The 22,940-nt window shown below is 47.3% G+C and overlaps 1 protein-coding gene across 3 annotated transcripts; it reads right to left on the bottom strand.

Annotated features, from left to right (window-relative positions):
- Positions 1-403: 403 nt before the first annotated feature.
- LOC100275248 (uncharacterized) lies at positions 404-18,902 on the bottom strand. Of its 3 annotated transcripts, none has more exons than NM_001353870.1 (13): positions 18,559-18,902; positions 18,310-18,399; positions 6,067-6,275; positions 5,660-5,723; positions 4,760-5,458; positions 4,500-4,604; positions 4,234-4,365; positions 3,937-4,113; positions 3,688-3,741; positions 3,541-3,603; positions 2,746-3,447; positions 2,511-2,638; positions 408-1,175 (listed from the first exon to the last, which is right to left on the bottom strand). In NM_001353870.1, the coding sequence occupies exons 1-13, from the start codon at positions 18,787-18,789 to the stop codon at positions 896-898; spliced, it is 2,934 nt and encodes a 977-aa protein (NP_001340799.1). In that variant the 5' UTR covers positions 18,790-18,902; the 3' UTR covers positions 408-895. The 3 variants fall into 3 exon arrangements, with proteins under 3 accessions (XP_020399063.1, NP_001340799.1, XP_023156741.1); XM_023300973.2 differs by lacking the exon at positions 408-1,175 and adding an exon at positions 1,193-2,419 and having other exon boundaries at positions 18,559-18,885; XM_020543474.3 differs by lacking the exon at positions 18,559-18,902 and having other exon boundaries at positions 404-1,175; positions 18,291-18,399.
- Positions 18,903-22,940: the final 4,038 nt, after the last annotated feature.

Genomic DNA, 22,940 nt, shown 5'->3' with positions numbered 1-22,940 from the left:
CATGCAGTAGCAAGAGATAATTTGCTGCTTTGGTAGCTTCAAATAATTCCTGCACATGATGTATGGTGCTAAATTGTGTGACACGGTATTTACACAATATAAGACACTCCTCCTAGAAAGAAAAAAAAAGAGTTTAGGACTTGTTCGGTTAAAGCTATGTTTGAAACTCTAGTATTCACCGTAATACACATGATTTGAGAAGGATTAGAGTATAAATTAGTTCTCTATCCCCTTAAACACATGTGTATTGGGATCAATACTAAAACATCTAAACAAGCGCTAAAAGGGGATTGGAGAGGATTACATCCTCTCCTATATAAATTTGTATCGAAAGGTATTTAATTCTCTCCAAACTCCCTCAATCAACCCCTAACCGAATAGGCCTTATATGGACACTCTCGTATTCACCTTAATCCACATATATTGGGATGAATTGGTGTGTAAATTAGTTTAAGTTACATCTCAATCTATCTCAACACATATAATCTATCTCAACACATATGAATTGAGGTAAATACAAACAAGCCCTTAGACGATTGCACTGTAATCAGATGCTCCACATTGAAGCGATGGAAAGTGTGAACTTTGTATATTGGAAGCTTGTTTGCTGAAAATACTTCCACAAAATGTTTTCACTATCAACATTTGAACAAATTTGTTCCGTCTGTACAGCTGGATGTATCCATTAACAAGCTCTTCAATCCAAAAAATCTCCAGTGCGGGATCCAAGGGAACGTCATTCATAACCCGTGCAGGGACCACCACACACATACATTAAATGACTGGCAGGCAAAATCGGACATTTCCAATAGAATGGAAACTAAGTATTTGTATCGTATATTTCTGTTATCTGTTTCTTTCTTTCTATTAATAACAAAATAGATTGCAGTTGGTGTCATTGTGTGGGTATACCAAGCTGTTGTTGCATAGCAGACCTGATGTCACCAGTGCTGAATCCCTCAATTCCAATGATATTTGAGCTATCAAGAGCAACAACATCCTGTAAAGGGTACCTTCTGACCGTATGGATCCTATTCGCAGGAGTGTTGAATCCACCCTTAAGGATGACTGTCTTGTGGAGACCTCCAAACAGTTCCTCGTAATCAGAATCACCAGTTTCACCAACAATGACCACAGCATTTGGCAACTCTATGCCCCAGCGAATAGACAAATACCTACAATAGAAAATTGAGTTAGTAGGTTTGCACGTGTTTGCTGCAAGATGGATATGGAAATAAATACATAAAAATGTTTCCAAAAGACCATAATCTACAGATCCCAGACCAGTGTAAAATTTTAGAGACGGTGGCAGTATATCTATTGCAAAACTTATTGCACTGTTAGGGTTTTAGGGCTGCACAAAACATTTGAAAAGTAAGAAATGAATACAGGGGAAAAAAGTCAATTTTATGGCTAGCTTGGCAACTCTATTTTCCCAAGGATTCCCATTTTCCTAAGGAAAAATGAACTAATTTCCTTTGGAAAAACAAAAATCCCTTGAAAAAATAGGGTTGCCAAACTAGCACTTAAAGAAAAAACACCCAGTGAATTAGCAACTTAAAACACTCACTGTAGCCAGAAGCAGAGTTCTGTAGTTCAAAAAAATATTATTATAGGATTTCTTACACATTTTGGGTTTCATATCCAACCTGATCATGTAGCTTATAGTCAAACTAGTTTAGGCAACGATGTAAATCCTCCACCTGAAATTAAAACTGGTTCGCAGCCTGTGTTAACACCTATTTAAACCTGATCCTAACCCGTTTTGACCAAAGTTATAGACATAGTTTCCCTGTTATATTCTGGTAACCACCTAATTCCCGATCAATTCAAGAGCAGTTTAGGAAACCAATAAGGCGATAGCTACCTCCAGGTTCACTAATTTTAAGTTTTTAATCCTGGTGACAGGTAATCAGCTGGTACCAAATAAAGCAATAGTGTACAGTTTCTCACTCCCACTGCTTTTTCTGGAACCGGAAGGAGAACTGCCGGTCATTATATAAGAATTAAGAAGTAATAAAGAGCAAACAAAAGAATAACATTGAACACCCAACACAAATGCCAACTGTACAAATAGGAGGAAAAGAAACAGAGACAAGAGGCAAACAAAAAAGGGGTTGTAACCAGTGCAAGTATCAAGTTTCTCACTCCCACTAGTCTTGTCTTCTGTTGAACTGTTCATGATTGGAATAAATCATCCAACAGCAAACACGAAGGGAAATATTGCTCAGTGCCATCACCATGGACACAAGATTGATAATAGAATCCAATATGTACTCGAAAACTGGAGCCACAGTAGATGTAATATTCAATTGATACCTTTTTATAATGGTATTGAGCTATTTTTCTCATAAATTTAAGGAAAAGGAAAATGCACATCTTGAAAACAGTTTTTTTTTAAATGCTCCACGCCCTGATACTGCAACCAATTTGCAACAGAAAAGATAAATGATTTTCCTTTAAAAGGAAGATTTAACTAATATACGAGTGAAGAAAATCAAGCACAATACCTTAGAGCCTGAGATCGCGATGCATGCATTGGAATTACAGATAGCCTGGTGGCGCCATGGTTATACAGAGCATGACAACGCAGTGACTGGATTCTCATCAACTTTTGCAGCTCCTTCAAAGGAGGCAACTACAAGATATAAACAAAGTCAAAAATAAAAAGTTGCACACTTAACTTCCAAATAATGAGTGGGCAAAATTTCAACCAAATGTTAGAAGATCTGGAAAGAAACTTACATGATTTGGATTAACCACTCTAAATGCAAGACAATATGTTGAAGAGTGTTCCGAATCTTCAAAGATGACTTGCTTTTCAGTTCTCCCCCTTCTTTCTACTACTGAAGAAGCCCACTTAACTAAGTACTTCCTTAAACCTTCTCCTCCCCAACGATACTCGATATGTGATCGGTAGTTATGGTCCAACGCAAATGTAACACGGGAATTGCTTGGCACATCACTAGACTGTAATGGATAATATATATCGCTCCCACTATTGCATATAAAGGCATCAAAGTCAGTCGGGAGCATGCCTGTGCGTACTATTACAGACTGTAGCTCTGCTATTGTCAGTGAAGTTGACAGCACAAAACCTGTAGAACCTGACATAGTTCCAGTGCGTGTAGCCTCAACAGAGTTTCTGATAATTTGAATTAAATCTTCCTTGTTAACAGAGTCTACAGCAATGATAGATATATGCTTCCTGCACTTCACAGGCACCTTGTGGTCTTCTTTGCATGCAAAAGCAGGATGTCTTGGACCAAGACTTGATATCCTTGACAAGTAATTCTTGCAATGTTCAGGCCAAGAAAATTGGTGTATATTTTTCAATCCATTTTCTCGACATCTTGACCAAAACTGCTTTTCAGAAAGCATCTTATAGAGGGCATCTGCAATTGCATGCTGATCATGGGGATCAACAAGGAGACCATTTTCCAGAACCTGCATCAACATCCACCAGAAAGGATCCAATCTATTACATATGTAAGTCAATACTCTATTAATTCATAAAATGGTACAATGTGATTCATGAACCTGATAAATTTCAACAGGAGCCCCATTTTTTGTTGCAATAACAGGCAACCCGTGCATGGCAGCCTGCTCACAAAAAGAACAGATAGGTAGTAAGGGCATGAAAATGGTGAGATACATAAATGAATTCCTGATCTCAATAGTTCTGACCTCTATCAAGGTGACACCAAATTGTTCAAAATAAGCAACATTTACAAAAGCGCCCTGGCATACATATGACAAGAAAAGTTGTACCGGTGAATGCTTAAAATAAGAAAATGGCTACTGTATTTCACTTGGATACACCATGAATGCTTGTTGGAAGAAAATCAAAGTAGAAAGATATTAGAGATAAGTGCTTCAGTTCTTGGCATTCAGGGGGGATACGGCACCACCATTTTTTGGCTAAAAACATTATACCTTTGTTCTTGCTGCTAAACGATAAATATCAGGAACTTCAGAGTGCTTGTGAAGCTTTGGGTATGCCACTTGACCATATAAATCATATTCATCAATCAATGTAAGCACCGATGTCAAAACAGCTGCACTGATTTTGTTCATTTTGGAAATAGCCTCACGGTTGCCCATTATCAGTGTCTGGAATGCAAAATCAAAAGGTACCAAAATTCCATATTACTAACAGCTTTAATACAATTATGATATTGGAACGCAATATACCCAAAACACTAAAATGTTAGGTTCTTGGTGTTATCTTACAAGGTTAGCAAGTTCCCTCAACGGATGGCATTCACCAAATGCCTTCACAAGTGTTGCAATATTCTTTTCAGAATATGGACGAGCAATAGCCAAAATCATAGGTTTCCTAGGATTTGTGAAGAACCGCATTATCTGTCATCACATACATACCATCAGCACATGAACTTTAAAACCACACACAGGATTAACAGAATAAACAAGCTGCTGTATCAAGTCAAATAAAAAGTAAAATCTTGCATGTAAGCATCTTAAAATAATTTCACAACCTCAAACCAAATAGATGGATCCAAGGCTGGAGATTGGTTATCTTCATCTCCATACATATCAAAATCATGAATCAATTGGCCGAATTCAACTCCTGGAGGAATTATCTGCAGAGCAAGTAATAAAGAACTAGAGCATTTAAAACCTCTCTATTATAGATAATGACAACAAGAATGCATAATGATAATTGCCCACCTATAAATATGACAAAAATGCAACTATTGACTGATTATTTACAGAATCAGAGGAATAGTTTACTTACAACCATACGAGGCATATAACGACCATAACAGTTAGCACCACGCTTGACTAACGCACGGAGCTTCCTCGCAAGCATGACTTCAAAACCATCATACAAGTTCCATTGTTCTTCTATTTCTTGCCGTGTGCTTGCGATAATTATTTCAGATGCATCAAGAGACAACTCCTCTGCCTCAATTCGGCGCATTATTTTGTATGTCACATTTATTTGTTCTCTTGTCTGCCTACCTTGCTTGAGAAGCTCTTCCAGCTTATCTTTACCAAGAAAATGCCCGGTAAACAACATGGGAACATTAAGTGCTCCAGATAATAGAGCAGCAGCAACTCCTGCACTGGCATAATGGCCATGAATCACAGTAGGCCACACTGGACACACACTGCCAGTTTCTTCGCCTATAGTTTTTGACATGCGCACAATATGACCTAGTGCACCATCAACAAATTCCTGAATGAAAGGCCAGATATTTTCTTTAGCTAGATGCTTGTCTTTGGGGCCAAATGGTATTCTGATGATATGTGCACCACTGTTCTCTCCTCGTTCGCATCTAAAGTTCTTGAAACTTGTCGAAGCCAGCAGCTCATCTAGTTCACCATAGCCACGATCAAAATTTGGGGCTAAGATTTGTCTTGTCAATAGATCAACCCGGTAAACTCCAGGACATGAACTTAATGCTTTAGCAAGCTCCACGACATATTTGACCTATGAAACAGCATACAGTAGATGAAAGTGAAATCATGTCCTTGTATGATACTAGTATCTTTTTAGTGAATATCTTCGAAACATCAAATGGAATATATAGCTGCTCCAGAAACTACAGGATAAAGTTTGAGTTATTCATTGTGAAGAAAGAATTGCAGCTATACTTGATTCTATAAATAAATGCACTGACGATACCAGTACCTGGCCACCAGTATCTGAATCACGGCCAAGCTCCATGTTCTCTCCACGTATCAGGCCATGCAGACTACAATATAATACAGCATAACACAAATTCAATTGTAAATATATTTCAACACAAATACCATCAAGACAAAGGATAACATCGCTTTTTAATTGGATTATATGGACAACTTGTGAAACTGCCAATTCTAAGAATAGTATGAACAGTATGCAGTGTTCAGGCTAAATTTGTGGAAGTCAATTTCCTTATGACCTTCTTTCAATTTAATGTAAATCATTTTGCAACAGATATAAATAGCATATTGTTATATGATGAATTAGTTACATGCAGCTTAATCAATCTGTAGCATGTACATAGAAGTATCAAAAAATATTAAGTAGAAGTTATTAAATAAACTATTATGTACCTGATCAACACTATGTATAGCTTGTCAAATAAACTGGTCCTAGGTGTGTTCCCAGTTGTGCTGTCACCGTAGGCAACAGATGGATCACCAGCGTCTTCTCCCTTCACTCCTTCAAAAAGATCTTCAGACATTTCTGCAGTAGCATCATTCCGTGGCTTCTTAGTCTCTAAACGGTGTTTGGACAAGCGAATGGCTTCCTCTTTCTCAAACTGAATATCGAAATTAACATAGCACAGAAAAACTATATTAAAGGAAAGAGATAGAAGTTCATGTAAGAACAAGATAAAGCGGAAATGTGAAAATAAACTGAACAAAATCTACCTTTTGATAACAGCACTATCAGTTTGGAAATCAAAACATTGAATGCACAAAGAAATCTCTAGTACTTATTAAGGCTGGAAGGGTAGCATGTCATTCCTTATTCTGTCATTCTCATTCCCCCTCCCCACATAGCCCACACCCATTCCCATTCTCATTCCCCCGCACAGCCCACGCTTAGCTAAAATTAAAAAACACATGGCCGCAAGGGGATTCGAACCCGCACCCCCTCAGGCCAATGCAAGCAGTAGCTACCGCTAAACCACATGTGTGTTTGTGTCTACACCTATGACAGGAAAAACATCTACTACATCTCTCCTCAAACCCAACTGCTACCCTTGCACAATGGTAGATAATTATCACTGAGATTCTTGAATTATATTTTGGATGGAGAGAGTAGTATTTAAATAAGAGTCTTGCATGCAATTTCTTTTGTTTGAATAATGTTTTCAACTTAAATTCATTTTTTTGCATGCGTGGCATTTATTCTCCGTAATATTTTTTCCATGGATCTAACTTGTGAGTCATTTTTATAAACCAACGCCAAGGATGAATCCATGTTTCTTACATGGAAACCCAGAACAAACACCACTAGCAGGAGGCGCTCGCGTTGGCGTCGCTCATCGATGATGAGAAGAAGCTTGGCGAGTGCCAGTTCGACCTCTGGAAGCAGTCCTACGTGGCCGCATGCGCCGCTGTGGACGACAAGCTCTGGCGCAGCCGCCGCTTGGACGCGGTCCAGAGCGGCTGCACCGCTGTCGCTGTCCATCGTGAAGCAGGGGGACCTCATGGTTGTCGCCAACGTCGGCGACTCTCGGGTTGTTCTGGGCACCGCATCCGACGACGGCGTCATCACGCCGTCCAGCTCATCGTCCACCTGAAGCCCAATCTGCCATGTAAGTCGCTACTGACCGGCCATGAATTCTTGTGCGCTGGGACGACGGGCGTTGCTGTCATGGGCATCATAGGGAGCGAGAGGCAACAACCAGGCTGGGATAAGGCTAGAGAATAAGATTTAGATGAGCTGGTGTCAAGAGCGTCGAACCCTTGACTCGCCGGGCCTCGGCTACGTAACTCGTAGCCTTCGGCCGTCTTCTCCGGTAGGAGTATTCCTCCTAACCGCAGGCTTGAGAGAGAGAGGTGGGAGATGACTTGATATTTTATTGCCCTCAACAGTGCTGCGCACTTGGGGATATATAGGGCCGGCGGCCACACAAATGGAGCAAGCTCCCTAATTATCTTCCCTGCCAAAATACTACTTTCCTACTTATTCCTTGCCATAAGTGCTAAATTGCTACTTTCCTACTTATTCCTTGCCATAAGAGCCAAATTGATACTTTCCTATTTATCCCTTGCCATAGGTGGCTGCTGCTTTCCTAAACTTGAGTGTCTGCCATCTGCGGCGCTGCTGCACTGTTGGCGCGCTCCGCTGCCCGCCGGATGTCGCGAGCGCGCCTGCGCCTTGTGTACGGCTTACCGTACATGACATCTCTCCCGGCCTCGAAAGTCAGCTCGTCCTCGAGCTGGAAAGCGGGGAAGCTTGCCCTGAAATCCTCAAAATCCTCCCAGGTCGCAGACGACACTGGTTCACCGTGCCACTGTACCAGAACTTGCCGAATGCCGCGAGCCAGGCGACCCGCCAGGACACGGGAAGGTGTGGACACCACTGCGCCGTTGAGTGTGGCCGGTAGCGCAGGTGGTTCCGTTGGTGGCGCCCCAACGAACTTCTTGAGGATGCCCACATGGAAGACGTCGTGGATTTTGGCGTCGGATGGAAGCTGTAGGCGTACGGCCGCCTCGTTGATGATCTCCTTGACACGGTAGGGGCCGACGTAGCGGGGCTTCAACTTGCCCGTGGTGGAACGTGGCAGGGATGCCGATGGTCGTTGACGGAGACGAAGAAGGGCCCAGTCACCGACATTGTAGACGACCTGCCTGTGATGCTGATCGTAGGCGCGTTTCTGGGATTCTTGCGCCTGATGGAGACGGTAGCGAACGTCGTCGAGGAAGGCAGCCCGTTCCTCCATCTCCTGTGCCACCGCGGGCACGCGTGCGTCACCCGGCTCGTAGGACCGGATGGTCGGTGGGTCGCGGCCGTAGACCACCCGGAAAGGTGTCTCGCGGAGTGAGGACTGGTAGGCGGTGTTGTAGGTGTACTCCGCCCATGGAAGCCACCGGAGCCACTGTCGGGGTCGATCGCCGGTGAAGCAGCGAAGGTACATCATGATGACGCGGTTGGCTGCCTCCGACTGGCCGTCGGTTTGCGGATGGAAAGCGGAGGACATGAACAACTTGGTTCCAGTCAGGGCCATTAGCTCCCTCCAGAAGGCCGACGTGAAGACGGGGTCTCGGTCCGATACGATGGACTGCGGGATGCCGTGCAGCCTCACCACCTCGGCGCAGAATGCTTGCGCCACCGACTCCGCCGTGTATGGGTGCGCCAGTGGGATGAAGTGGCAGTACTTGCTGAAACGGTCGACGACAGTGAGAATGACCGTCTTGCCTTGCACGCGGGGCAGAGCTTCGATGAAGTCGATGCCGATGTCCGACCACACCCCATTTGGGATCGGCAGGGGCTGTAGGAGACCAGCTGGACGTAGGTGATCTGACTTGTATGTTTGGCATGTGCCGCACGCCCTGACGAATTCCTGCACAATACGACGCATGTTGGGAAAATGAAAGTCGCGCCGTAGTCGATGCAGGGTGCGGTGGACGCCCTCGTGGCCGTCATCATGTACAGCGGCCACGATCTCCCGTAATAGGGGTGAAGTGGCTGGGATATAGAGGCGCCCCTCCATGGCGACCATCCCACCGATGATGGACCATGGTGCAGCGCGCGTGCCGGCGCGGATCTCTTCGTAGAGGGCGACGAGAGCCGGATCCGTAGCCTGTGCCTGGCGCAGGCGCTCGACGAAGTCGAAACGGGGTGCTGAAATGGCCATCAGCGTGCCCTCGTCGGGGTCCCTCCTGGATAGTGCGTCGGCGACGGTGTTCGTGGCGCCCGAGCGGTATTCGACCGTAAAGTCGAATCCCAGAAGTTTGCCCACCCAATGGTGTTGGGGAATCGTGGCCAACCTCTGGTCGAGGAGATACTTGAGACTGAAGTGGTCCGTCTTGACGATGAAGTGTCGTCCCCATAGGTACGGCCGCCAGTGCCGGACAGCCTGGACCAGGCCGATAAGTTCGCGCTCGTAGGCGGCGAGGTCGCGGTGGCGGGGTGCAATAGGTCGGCTGAAGAACGCGACCGGGTGTCCCTCCTGGACGAGCACCCCACCGAAGCCTGTGGAGGATGCATCGCACTCCACCACGAACCGCTTGCCAAAATCTGGCATGGCGAGGACAGGAGCGGACGACACGGCTGCCTTGAGCGCCGTAAAGGCAGCCATGGCCGCGTCATCCCAGACGAAGCCATCCTTTTTGAGGAGGGCCGTTAAGGGGGCAGCCACCGTGCCGTAGTTGTGGACGAAGCGGCGGTAGTACCCGGTGAGGCCGAGGAACCCTCGAACAGCCCGGACCGAGCGCGGCGGCGGCCAGTCGTGAATGGCAGCCACCTTGGCCGGGTCCATGGCCACCCCTGCGGCCGAGATGATGTGGCCGAGGTAGGCGACAGATGTTGCTCCGAAAGAACACTTCGAACGTTTGATGAACAGCTGATGGCGTTGTAGCTCGTCGAGGACGGCCCGTAGATGGCGGAGGTGATCGGCCCACGTGCTGCTGTAAATGAGGATGTCATCAAAGAATACCAGGACGAACCGTCGGAGGAAGGGCCGGAGCACGTCATTCATCAGTGCCTGGAACGTGGCTGGGGCGTTGCAGAGCCCGAACGCCATCACGAGGAACTCGTATAAGCCATCGTGTGTGCGGAACGCGGTCTTATGCACGTCTTCTGGCCGCATCCGGACCTGGTGATAGCCCGACCGTAGATCCAGTTTGGTGAAGAATTTGGCGCCGTGGAGCTCGTCGAGAAGCTCCTCCACGACCGGGATGGGGAACGCGTCTTTGATGGTGAGGGCGTTGAGGGCCCTGTAGTCGACGCAGAAGCGCCACGAGCCATCGGGCTTCTTGACCAGGAGCACGGGCGATGAGAATGGGGAGTCGCTGCGACGCACGATCCCCTGGTCAATCATGGCGTTGCACTGCCGCTCCAGCTCGTCCTTGTGTGTAGCCGGGTAGCGGTACGGCCGGACAGCCACCGGTGACGCATCGGGCTTGAGGAGAATGCGATGGTCGTGGGCGCGCTTGGGGGGCAAACCCATCGGAGCTGCGAAGAGCCCCCCGAACGAGGCGAGAAGGGCCTCCAGTAGGGCGTCCGTCCCGTTGGTGGCGCGCAGCGCCGGCTCCTTGGGGCTGGGCGTGCCCGTCCAGGAGATGGAGCGCCCCTGGCGCTGGAACGTCATGCGGCGATTGGCGAGGTTCCACACGATTGGCCCCAACGCACCAAGCCATCGTGTGCCGAGGACGACGTCGTACCCGGCCAATGGCATGACGAAGAGGTCAGCCGGGTAGAGTTCGCCCTTGACGTGGAGCGGCGCATTGCGAAGGACGCCCGCGCAGGTGATCCGCTCGCCATTGGCCACCATGGCCGTGAGGCGGGGTCGGCGCTGGATGGGGATGCCCGACTGGTGCGCCGCCGCTGCGGATATAAAATTGTGGGTGCTTCCCGAGTCGATCAGTGCCACCAGGGAGACTGAACCGAGGGTGACGGCGATCTGCATGGTGTCCCCTGGCGCGACCCCGGCCACGGCCTGGAGGGAGAAACAGGGAGCGTCGGTCTCCGCGGCACCCGTTTCCGCCTCGGCCTCCTCAATTTCGACGCCATCCAAGAAGAAAATGCGCCTGCAAAAACGGTTGTGGCCACGAGAATATTTCTCGTTACAATTAAAACACAGTCCTTGGCGACGCCGATCCGCCATCTCCTCTGGAGATAATCGCCTGGAGCCGTCGCCACGGCCCGTTGCTGCGCCCAGTGGCGGCGCTGGCAGCGCCAAGGGGGCCTGTGGCGCCGGGAGCGCCTGAGTCGCTGGCCGCGGAGGTGGCGGCGGCAGGATGCCGCGCGGCCCTGTCTTGGCTGGTGCCGGGATCTTGGCAAGCTCCATCTGCTCCACCTGCCGCGCTAGGCTCATAGCAGTGTTGAGGTTGCCGGGGTTGAGTATCCGCACTGCGTGGCTGAGCGGTGGCAGCAGGCCGCCGGTGTAGAGTTGGACGCGTTGCTCCTCCGTCATCCTGCCAGCACGGGGTAGGAGCTCCTGGAATCGGTTGGAGTACTCCTCGACCGTGCCGGTGCGTCGACACTCGGTGAGCTCGAAGAACGGCGCTGAACGGAGGGCTGGCCCGAAGCGCAGGTTGAGCAGTTCCCTGAATCTGCTCCAGGACGGGGTGCCCTCGTCTTCCTGTAGTTGTATGTACCAGTGTTGTGCGATGCCCTCGAGGTTATACGAGGCCATCCACACTTGCTCCTCCACCATTGTACGCTGCTGGCGAAAATACGACTCACATTTGTTGATGAAGAGGAGGGGATCGGTCTTGCCATCAAACCGCGGAAAGTCCCATTTCTGGAACCTTGGCGGGCGATCGATGTCGCGATGACGCTCGGGCTGGGCGCCGCTTGCGGAGGAGGAGTCGGACTTCTCCTTCAGCCTGGTGATGTCGGCCTGCATGGCCTTCATCATCTCGATGACGTCGGCTAAAGTGGGCTCGGCCATGTGGATGGAGGATGGCGAACCGCTGGTGGGCGTGGTCGGGGATGGTGGTGTGGTTAGTGGATCGGTGGGCGGGACTGGGTGAGGCAAGGATCTCCGGACTCGGGATACCAAGCTGTCAAGAGCGTCGAACCCTTGACTCGCCGGGCCTCGGCTACGTAACTCGTAGCCTTCGGCCGTCTTCTCCGGTAGGAGTATTCCTCCTAACCGCAGGCTTGAGAGAGAGAGGTGGGAGATGACTTGATATTTTATTGCCCTCAACAGTGCTGCGCACTTGGGGATATATAGGGCCGGCGGCCACACAAATGGAGCAAGCTCCCTAATTATCTTCCCTGCCAAAATACTACTTTCCTACTTATTCCTTGCCATAAGTGCTAAATTGCTACTTTCCTACTTATTCCTTGCCATAAGAGCCAAATTGATACTTTCCTATTTATCCCTTGCCATAGGTGGCTGCTGCTTTCCTAAACTTGAGTGCCTGCCATCTGCGGCGCTGCTGCACTGTTGGCGCGCTCCGCTGCCCGCCGGATGTCGCGAGCGCGCCTGCGCCTTGTGTACGGCTTACCGTACATGACATCTGGGATAAGGCTAGAGAATAAGATTGTGATGAGAGAATTGTGGAGAGTTGGTTAGCAGTAGATAAGTCCAAGAAAGTAGGAGTTAGTTGAGAGTTTGTAGAAGTTGGTTAGCCATAGGGTTATTTATAAGTCGCATGGCAGCAGGGAATAAATCAAGCAAGATCATTATCAAACCAATCTCTCTCCCTTGCAATGACCCTCTCAAGCGACTAGGGCTGCTACCCTAGAACCAAGCCTGCGGCAGAGGGGTATAACCTCGCCGGAGAAGACAGCTATCCTCATGGACCGAAGGTCCATGACACCTGGTATCATCTCCAGGTTATCCTCACCACCACCAGCCGCCCATCCCTCACCACCACCAGCCGCCGCGCCATCTGCCGCCGCAACGCCCTCCCACCCGCCCTCTCCAACTCCAGATGCATTCACTCGTCTCGAAGAGAAGTGGGATCAATTCGTTGTGATGTTCCACCGCTACAAGGAGAAGACAGAGAAGGAACTCCAAGCAACGGTGCGGCTTCAGGCGGCAGCGCGAGGGTTCCTGGCACGCCGCCAGGTACAGTCCCTTCGTGGGGAGAAGCACCTTGCTGTGGCCTCCAGGGCCACCCCATGGCCGTCATCACATGAGCAGGCCGTGGTGCGCCTGCAAGCCGCAGTGCGCGGCTTCCTTGTTAGGCGGGCGGTGCGGAAGCTGCACTTGCTGATCAGCTCATCGCTGCACCAACTCGCAGCCTGCGCGCCCAACCATCAGGTCTCGTCTATACTTTTTGAACCCCCTGCAGAAGTCGAGATCTGGGTATGCAGCCCCCCTGCACGGCCCAAGAGGGTCGTCTCCTTCATTCGGGCAACTACCTTGGTGCTGGACAGACCCAACATAAGAACGAGCTGGTTCCTCCTTCACCTTTCATCCAACGTGAAGTCCGCAGTTCAGCTCTTCCCTTGGGATCCAGGAGGACAGGAGGACATAGATGCAGTTCAAATTTATATTTTAGTTCCACAATTATTTTGTATTTTCGTCTTAAATAATAAAGGTAAGCCGAGATGTAAAAGGCTTAACCTTAAGTCGTGTCAGGTAAGTCTATGGCAGCTCGAGGACGAGCTGGTCCTCAAGGGAGGGGGAGATGTCATGGGCATCATAGGGAGCGAGAGGCAGCAACCAGGCTGGGATAAGGCTAGAGAATAAGATTTAGATGAGCTGGGATAAGGCTAGAGAATAAGATTGTGATGAGAGAATTGTGGAGAGTTGGTTAGCAGCAGATAAGTCCAAGAAAGTAGGAGTTAGTTGAGAGTTTGTAGAAGTTGGTTAGCCATAGGGTTATTTATAAGTCGCATGGCAGCAGGGAATAAATCAAGCAAGATCATTATCAAACCAATCTCTCTCTCTTGCAATGACCCTCTCAAGCGCCTAGGGCTGCTACCCTAGAACCAAGCCTGCGGCAGAGGGGTATAACCTCGCCGGAGAAGACAGCTATCCCCATGGACCGAAGGTCCATGACAGTTGCTGACGTTGTAAGTGTCCTCGAACATGATGTATGCAGAGGAGTAGCGCATCTAGTGGTACAACGGCTAGGTGTACTACCTCGCTGATGAGACTGGGGTGCACTTCGTCTGGTAGCCCAGCCAAGAGTCGTTGGGACTCGCCATGTCGAGTGCGTTCGACGACTACTATATCAAGGACTGTGACGTCATCTCGGCGCCGGAGGTGACGCTGAGGAGGACCGATAGCAATGACCAGTTCGTCATCCTCACCACCGTCGGGGTAGCTTTTGTGCCGGCCTGCCTTTAATTCTCTTCGCAAACACACACACACTTGTCTTTTTGTTTAAGCATGCGCGTATGGTGGTGCGTGTCTGATGACTGACGATGTACGAGGGAACTTCTTCCGGCAGGTGTGGGACGTGCTCTCCAACGATGAGACCATGCAAATCGTGGCATATATTGAAGTTTGCATGGTACTGATGGTTGCAATGTAGTGGTAAAACAGTTAGATTAAAATAACAAAATTTATGTATGGCCAGGATCAGAAATGGATTATGAAACATTTCTCATAACAGTATAACACACATTTTGTATATATGTTATCGTGGTATTATGTGTTCTCGTTGCAACGCACGGGCACTCACCTAGTACATTATAATGTCAATATATATTGTGAGTTGTGAACTAGTGAGAGTTGTTGAACATTTGATTCCTTTTTTATGACTACTTAGAGAAAACGACCTAGGCATATGAACATGCCACACACTAACAAGTAACAACACATCATACTTCAAAAAAAGTAACAACATATCAAACAAACAAACAGATAATGTCATTGGGCCCACTCATAAGTAACTTTTCATAGCATGGTTTATGTGCATACAACCCTTTCACAAAGAAAATAACTTCTACTGAAGTGAAGAGAACAAAGCAGTATGTTATAAAACCAAACGAACTTTAAAAAGTCAAACAAATAGCCAATGGCAGTGTACTTGTAGAAAAAGATAGTGTGCTTGTATGAAACTAATTTTGTGTCTTAGAGGATCTACATGCCAGTATGCCACCTCTTTTCTCTATCGAACACGCAGGAGATCTGTGCATCATTATATTAAGAAGAATGGGCACAAGAAGCCCTAGTTAAAAACACACCTATAAAACACACCCACCAACGCACGCCGTCCAAAACACATGAAACATGAAGCAATAACCAAAAGACCCAAAAGAAACTAATGAACATCCAGAGGAGTTGTTAGGAAAGATATCCCTTTTGCTCCTGCTGCCTCCCAGAGATGTCTTTCCTCACCAACTTGGATCATCGTAGTCGCGATACTATGTGAGATACCATCAAACACACATTTGTTTCTATGATTCCAGATGGTCCATGCCCCCAAAATAATCAAGATGTTTAATCCCCCTGTCAATTGTTCACCCACCAAATCATTGACTCTGCGCCACCAATCCAAGAAACTAAACATGGTTGGTTGGGGCTAGAGAATGAAGACCAACTTGCTTGAACCAAAGGAACCAAAATTGCCTTGAGAAGACACAGTACACTAGAAGATGATCAAGAGTCTCATCCTCTTGGTTGAACAACAAGCAACTTTCTAGGTGCTCCATCCCCCTACGGGCTACGCGATCCGCTGTCTAGCATTTGTTGTGTGCCACTAACCACATAAAGAACCGACATTTAGGGGGTGCCTGACTTTTCCAAATTCTCACATAAGGTTCAAACTCAACTGGCCGTCTGGCCCAATGAAAAAGCTCTCATATGCCAACTTTGCAGAATAGATTCCATTGGTAGAGAGATGAAAGAAATGGGTATCGCTGCTATCAAGCTGCAACTCAATTGTCGACAAGAGGTCCCATAGCTGGAGGAATTCCACCATGATTCCGGGGCCCCCTGTATGTCATACACCCAAGCTCTAGCAGTTAAAGCTTCCCCAACAGTACACTTATTAGCTATCCTTTTAGGTTCTTGGTTGGCCGAGGTTACGATGCGACCCTATAGGGTGAAGCCAGAGTTCAGGGATTTTCATTGTCGATTTGTCTAAGACTCTGAGAAGTTATGCTTAGTGCAGTGCAGTACTGGGCAATCTTTCCCCACCGGCCAAAGTCTTTTTCTTCTTTTTTGTGATGAGGGGGTGGCTATGTAGCATCTACAGCGGGACACTTTAGACAAATACCACATAACCACAATATGGGCTTGTTACATTCTAATACAATCACAACAACTAAAAGAACATTCATTGTTTGGGATCACCATTTTACCCCTGCAACCATCTTGAATATTTTTTGTAACAGGTAAGTATGATGGCAAACAGAATAAGGTAAGAGCAAGCATCAGGTGGGAGGAGCTCCAATGACATGGTACCTCAGTTGACACTGGGGCAGGTCTCAGGAAAGACCTTAATTGTAATAATGAAGTCAAGTACATTGCTAAAGGAGTAAAGGTTGATTGATGCTATCCTCTTAGATGTGTACAATGAAATAACTGCACAGCACTGATTGCTGCTCAATAGAACAAATTTGTATTACATTGTTTCCACCTTCTACCAGGTAAAACCCCCGCAGTTTGGAGGTTCAGGTTAGGTGAAGACTGAAGAGTAGAAGGGCAATCTTGGAAGTTTAGGTCCTTGGGGCCTCTTGATCGTCAGAGTGTGCAAAACAGAAGAAAGTCTAGTAGATGTTAACCTTTGGTAAAAATACTGACATATGGATCATTGAGAGGAACTAAAATGTACCAAAATGTTTCAGTTTACATAGCCATTTTTTACTAAATTATTGCAATGAAGATCTTGAAACAAGGTGTACAGAAAGTTGTTTTGTATAAATGTCCTTACTGATTAAAAATTCTACTTCAGCTTGTTTTCATCCGAACTAACCTCGAATTATACCCATATAGTTTTAGAGTGTAAGCAGAACTCTGAGATATACTTTCTGGGTAGTGGGTACTAATTGGCAACTAGGAATAGACAATAAGAATGAGAACATTCCGTGTGTGGTTGAAACGTGTGAGAAATTGTTAGTCTACTATACAGATTAAAATCTTCAGTCTTTTTCGACCACGAGGCACGCCTCAGTCGCTTAGTCTGCATTAAATGGTGAATAGACTGAAGGGGCAGAATTAAATGCAGAAGTAAAAATTGTTGGAATTGACCATAGAAAATGGAATGTCATAATTTGTCTGTAAAACAGAGAAATATTGTCTTGGTAGATAAGATTTCTTGGTTTTTGAGGTTGCAAAGCACAGAAACGACCTGAGTGAACCTGACACTCCTACCAAACATGATGTCCAGCATGCTTCATAGTTATCTATAAGAAAAAAATGCCCTTTGCCAGAATACAATGGAGAACAACATATGCCCGGACTCCATTAACTGACATGAGTATGCAGCTATTACAGATTTTCCAAATAATAGCATGCTTAATGCAGATTTTGGTTGCACTGATAACAGTGAAACACGCATTGGTCCATCAACCTTGGTAGATAATCTAACGCCTCTGGCTAATTTTCAATATTCTTGTTTTATGTGCTCACTTTGTTCCTGTTGAAAACAATCACAGACTAATATGAATGGATGCTTTGTGCTTTGCAGTGTAGCGTGTCCTATTCTGGGGTCAGTGTGACCCATCAACACATATTGATCATTGCTGTATCTCAATACATCTGTAGTGGAAGAGCTAAGTTTTCTTTCACATTATAGCACTTCATCAAGCAATTTTTTATGAATTGACAAAGTAACCACAGGGAGAAGGCGACAAAGTGGAGGCCAGGTGATAATAATAGCTAACTTACATACCCAATCCCACATATGGAGCTTGAAAATCTTGGCATTTGATCAGATAACGCAGAAACATCCTAGGCATGCTATCTGTTCCAAATCAGTGTGGAACTTCTGTTCAATACCTTCGCAAGCTTATCTAGCTCGATGAACACTCCACTGAAACACATTTTAATTTTATGGAGCAGATCCTAACGCTCTCTAAAATGCACATATGCCAAGATCAATCCTAGTTCCAGATAAACGCTAATCTAATCCACGTCTCCTCTTTCCGGAGCCCAACCCAACTTGCGGATTGAGTCATCAAAACCGAGATGAGCACGAGCTCTGAGGAACATAAGAAGCAGCGCGAAGGGAGAGAAGAAACGAACCAAGAGCAAAAAGGCGCACCTCCTTCTTCTTCCTGGCGAGGTTCCAGATCCTCCAGGTCATGTTCTCCAGCCGCGTGTTCTTCTCCTGCGGGCTCCGCATCGCGTTCGCCTGCGCGCACCACACACAGGTCGATCAACCCATCCCGTGGATCACCAGCGATGAAGGACGTAAGCGAGCTGCGAGCAGCAGCACCAGGGACTGGGACTGGGAGCGCGAGCTCGCCCACCCGCACGCAGCGCACGCGCGAAGGAGCACGTACGTACGTACCCGGAGCCAGGTCTTGTAGAGGTCGGTCTCGTCGTAGCCGGTGATGACCTCCTCGACAAAGTAGCGCGCGGGGGAGAAGTGGCCGCGCTCGCGGAGGAGCAGCGAGGGCCGGTCCCCGCCCCAGCCTCCGCCCCGGCCCCTGACGGCGCCCGCGGCCGCGGCCGCGACGCCCTTGCCGGCATCGAGGATGGCGTCGAGATAGCTGTTGATCCAGTTGTCGTTGCCGTACATCGCCGCCGGCGAAATCGAGGCGAATGGGGGCCGCGCGGCGGGTGCGGGTGGTGGCGAGGGCGAGGGCGGCGACGGGTAAAGAGAGGAGAGCAACAGAAATGGAAAGGAAATGCGGCATGGAACTGGAAATGGGCTGTGGTTATTGCCCTCTGCTGCCTGCGCCTGTGTCAGCGGGTGCTTGGATTCGTGTGGTATCAACCGTTCGATCTGGATCTGACGGCGAAGTTCTGATCGTATATCTCAGTGGGAGCGCTGAGCGCGGCAGCGCTTTTTTGTCACTGTGCTGCTGTGTGTTCGCGCAGCTTCTTGCAACTTGGAAATATGATATTTACAGCTATAACGTCGAAATCAAGAAGATGATGTATGGTATACTTCTCATGTCATATTTTGGGTCGGAGTTCATGATGTAACCCCCTGATGCTAACGCTGAAACAAACGAGAAATACGTCTGGCTCGCAATTCGATCGGTTTCTCCACGGAAAACCAGCTCTTCGTTCACTCAAATTCACAAGGAAATTAGCGCGCCAAAAAAATAGAATTGGCAAGAGATTCGTATGGTGGTAGCTTCTGTTCCGGCTGTTGGCGACTTGGCGTCCACTCCCACACACACACACACACACACAATAATGCATCCATGTGATAATCAATCTGGTATAGTACGTACGCGCTACGCATACCAGATAACCATTCGCTCATTTATTGTTTTTTTATCTGGAAAGTCTATGTCCTGCTCCGTATGGGAAAAAAGGCATTTTCGGCTGGTATATATTCCGAAAAGGATAATACAATTTGAATCCGAGTCATGTGACGCTGCAACTGCAATCTGCTTGCCACTGTCACTGTGTGCTGCCGCCGAGGCGCTGAGCTGATTCGGGGGGCTTTTCGGGTCCTGCCAGCGCCAGGTGTGAGCGCGGCCGCAGGCAGCAGCATCTTTTACCTTTCCCGCTTGCCAAGGCAATTGAACTTGACCCGTGCAGGGCTCCGGCTCTTATGGATGAAAATGGTCTAAAACGATAGAAAAAAACATATAAATTTAACTTGTTTTCATATATTTTTTTACGGTACGAAAATGGAAACATAAAACCAACTGTCAAAATATACAATAGTTATCGTTGCCGTAAATTCTATTATTCGAAAGAAATAAACTTTAGCCGGAAAGACAAATATTTTATAATTTCCACAAATACATAATAAAGTGATTATACTTTTTATTAAAATACACAAATAACTCTTCTTCATCGTTCATATTATTCAGAGTAATTATATCTTTTATTTTTCTCTTCATCATTCACTTGAATCCAACAAAAATATATTACTTGCATAAATTATACTCTAGATGTACATCATATTATATAAAAGACAGTAAAAACGGTATTATCATGACTCGAAAACGAAAATACGAAAATGATTGAAAAACTAGTTAAATTGTTTTCGTACCTTTTCTAATTGGTTTTCGATCAATTCAAAAACGAACAAATAAAAACTATATTCCGAACGAGATAGTACGAGATTTTCCCAATCATGTTTTCATCTCTACCGGCTCTCCCTCGCCGTCGTCATGGCGCGTCACAGACCATGCCATTGCTAGCGACACGAGAATGGAACCGGATGACGAGACTGACTGCTCGTTCTGTACCAATGAATAATCCTTTATTCTTGTTTAGCGATTGGTCAACCAAAACCGACTATACAATATGCAAGACGTCTTTTTTTTGCTTTTTGACCTTTTTTTGGAAAAAAACACAATTATGTCATTTCTAGTTTGAATTCAGAAAATAGCCTCTTAACTCGGCGTCATTATTATTAATATCGAGAATACACGTTTCGGCGTCAATATAAGGCCCCGTTTGGTTTGGGGTGACTAAAGTTTAGTGACTAAAGTTTAGTCACTTTTAGTCTCTAAAGAAGCAAACATAGTGACTAAAGTGGGGTGACTAAACTTTAGTTCTTTAGTCACTAAGGGGTGACTAAAAGGGACTAAAGTAGTATTTTTACCTTATTTGTCCTCTCCACTTTCTTCTTATAGCAAACATCCATTAATTAATAGGGGTAAAATAGTCATTATTCACAGCAATTAATGTTCTTTAGTCCGGTTTAGTCAATGGAATCAAACGGGGTACTTTAGCGACTAAACTTTAGTGACTAAAATTTAGTCTAGTGACTAAGGGAACCAAACAGGGCCTAAATAACGTCGAGATCTCGTTCTACCGTGTCGAACTGGCGCATGTAGGAGGTCGGTGTCGTTGTTATTGGCACCAACCTCCTCCTCAAAATGTCTGTTCAACATCGTGAGTGTGTGTCATATATATATATATATATATATATATATATATATATATATATATATATATATATATATATATATATATATTACACCTGAATACATTCGATATAGAGAATGCATCCACACCGAACCTACGCGCCAGGAGTACCTGGTCCGAGCCAACCGTCCCACCCAGGCCGAACCGACGCTTCGTCTTCGTCCCGCACGCCTGACCAGCAGTTGCAATCATTGTTTGTTTAACAGATTTTTGGACATAGTTATATAGAAGTTGCAATCACACCAGACCAGCAATTGCAATTACACCAGACAGCAGTTGCAATCATTGTTTGTTTAACAGATTTTTGGACATAGTTATATAGAAGTTGCAATCACACCAGACCAGCAGTTGCAATCATTGTTTGTTTAACAGATTTTTGAACATAGTTATATAGAAGTTGCAATCACACCAGACCAGCAGTTGCAATCATATTTTTTTAACAAAATTTCCTAGAGTTATTCAGTACTTGCAATCACATCAGAACAACTCAACAGTTGCATCCACACCACACCAGCAGTTGCAATTACAACACACCAACAGTTGCAATCATTTTGTTTACATTTTTTAACAGATATTTAGGTAGAATTATACAGCAGTTGCAATCACACCTAATGCGGGGTTGCAATCACACCACACCAGCAGTTGGAATCATTTTTGTTTAACAGGTTTTTTACAATCAGACCAAAAAATGCTAGAGGATCGGCCCCTCCAGCCACAACAATCTCCAAGGATTTAGGGGAGGAGCATCAAGGCGATTCAAGGTGTCGGGTACCGTAATTAGGGGTACCCCCAACACTCCTAAACACGGCTGGTAACCACCATCAGCACAAACCACGAATACTGATGGGGCGCGGTTTAGGTCAAGGCCCCGTCTATCAAGGGACACAATCTCGCCTCGCCCGAGCCCGGCCTCGGGCAGGAACAGTAGTCCCGGACGAATTCACGCCTCGCCCGAGGGCCTCCTCAGGCGACGGGCGCACCCTCGACTCACCCGAAGCCCAGCTCGGGCAGGCTTCGTTGTGAAGCAACCTTGGCCAAATCGTCTCACCAACCGACCGTATCACAGGCGCATTCAATGCGGGGATCGCCTGACACCTTATCCTGACACGCGTGCCTCAGTCGGCAAGGTCGAAGTGACCGCAGTCACTTCGCCCTTTCACTGACCGACCTGACAGGAAAACAGCGCCGCTCGCCCCGCTCCGACTGTTGTGCCACCCACCAGGGTGAGGCTGACAACAACCAAGTTCAGCCTCGGGCGCAACAGGAAGCTCCGCCTCGCCCGACCTTAGGCCTCGGCCTCGGAAGGAGGTCTCCGCCCCGCCCGACCCCAGGGCTCGGCCTCGGAAGGAGGTCTCCGCCTCGCCCGACCCCAGGGCTCGGCCTCAACCTCGGCCTCGGAAGGAGGTCTCCGCCTCGCCCGACCCCAGGGCTCGACCTCAACCTCGGCCACGGGAGGAATCGCGTCCTCGCCCGACCCCGGCCTCGGTCTCAGGAGAAGTCTCCGCCTCGCCTGACCTCGAGCTCGGACCGACCGCGCCACGGGGGATACATCATTATCCTACCCCTAGCTAGCTCAGGCTACAAGGGAACAAGACCGGCGTCCCATCTGGCTCGTCCCGGTAACAGGTAATGATGGCTCCCCGCGTGCGTCCGTGACGACAGTGGTTCTCAGCCCCCTACGGAAGCAAGGAGACGTCAGCAGGATCCCAGCAGCACCGCCAGCCGTGCTTCTACAGGGCTCAGGCACTTCTCCGACGGCCATGTTATCGCATACACAGGGCTCTAGCACCTCTCCGATAGCCACGTTGGCATGTACACAGGGCTCAGGCA

This window comes from Zea mays, chromosome 9, assembly GCF_902167145.1.
Source record: "Zea mays cultivar B73 chromosome 9, Zm-B73-REFERENCE-NAM-5.0, whole genome shotgun sequence".
In the NCBI taxonomy this organism is placed as follows: domain Eukaryota; kingdom Viridiplantae; phylum Streptophyta; class Magnoliopsida; order Poales; family Poaceae; genus Zea; species Zea mays.
This window is presented reverse-complemented; position numbering and strand designations above follow the sequence as displayed.